We start from the raw sequence: 503 nt of genomic DNA on the forward strand, positions 1-503 counted from the left end.
GATGATTCTCTATTGGCTTAAATATTTCCCTGTACAAATTACTGAACGAAAGAAATTAGATACTTTGCAAAGTTTTTCATCCATCAAGCCATATATTGCAAACAATAAGAAGAAAATATAACAAGGAAACAGGTTACCTACCTTAGCATCTGACCGTCTATGCACAAGAAGTTCACCTGAAGAATTGAAGAGGAATACACTGAATGCTCTGTGGAGAGGACTAGTCCCATTCTGCATCAGGTGGCAATCGCGCTTGGAGGCAGCACCGATGTTTGTGTCATTCTCATCAACCAGGATGCACTGCTCTTCCAGAAGGGCAAACTGCTGTGGGTCGATGTCTTCAGCAAAGCTCTCCTGTTTTAGGAGGGGGGGAGGCTGCTTTAGGTGGTGAGTTATTACTACTACTAAACAGAATAATAATTTTTCACATTTAGAATATATGGCAATTTCATAAATGAAACAAAATTTATCACATACACAAAAAACAGCATCAATAAATAATC

The 503-nt window shown here is 38.6% G+C and overlaps 1 protein-coding gene across 1 annotated transcript in view; it reads right to left on the bottom strand.

Annotated features, from left to right (window-relative positions):
* The window catches only part of LOC119588538 (isopentenyl-diphosphate Delta-isomerase 1-like), a 37,361-nt gene that overhangs the window by 1,641 nt on the left and 35,217 nt on the right, over positions 1-503 (bottom strand). The window contains exon 3 of the mRNA XM_037937178.1: positions 142-354. Coding sequence (XP_037793106.1) covers positions 142-354 — 213 coding nt within the window. The remainder of the gene's footprint in view (positions 1-141; positions 355-503) is intronic.

This window comes from Penaeus monodon, chromosome 24 (assembly GCF_015228065.2).
Source record: "Penaeus monodon isolate SGIC_2016 chromosome 24, NSTDA_Pmon_1, whole genome shotgun sequence".
NCBI classification, from domain to species: Eukaryota; Metazoa; Arthropoda; class Malacostraca; order Decapoda; family Penaeidae; genus Penaeus; species Penaeus monodon.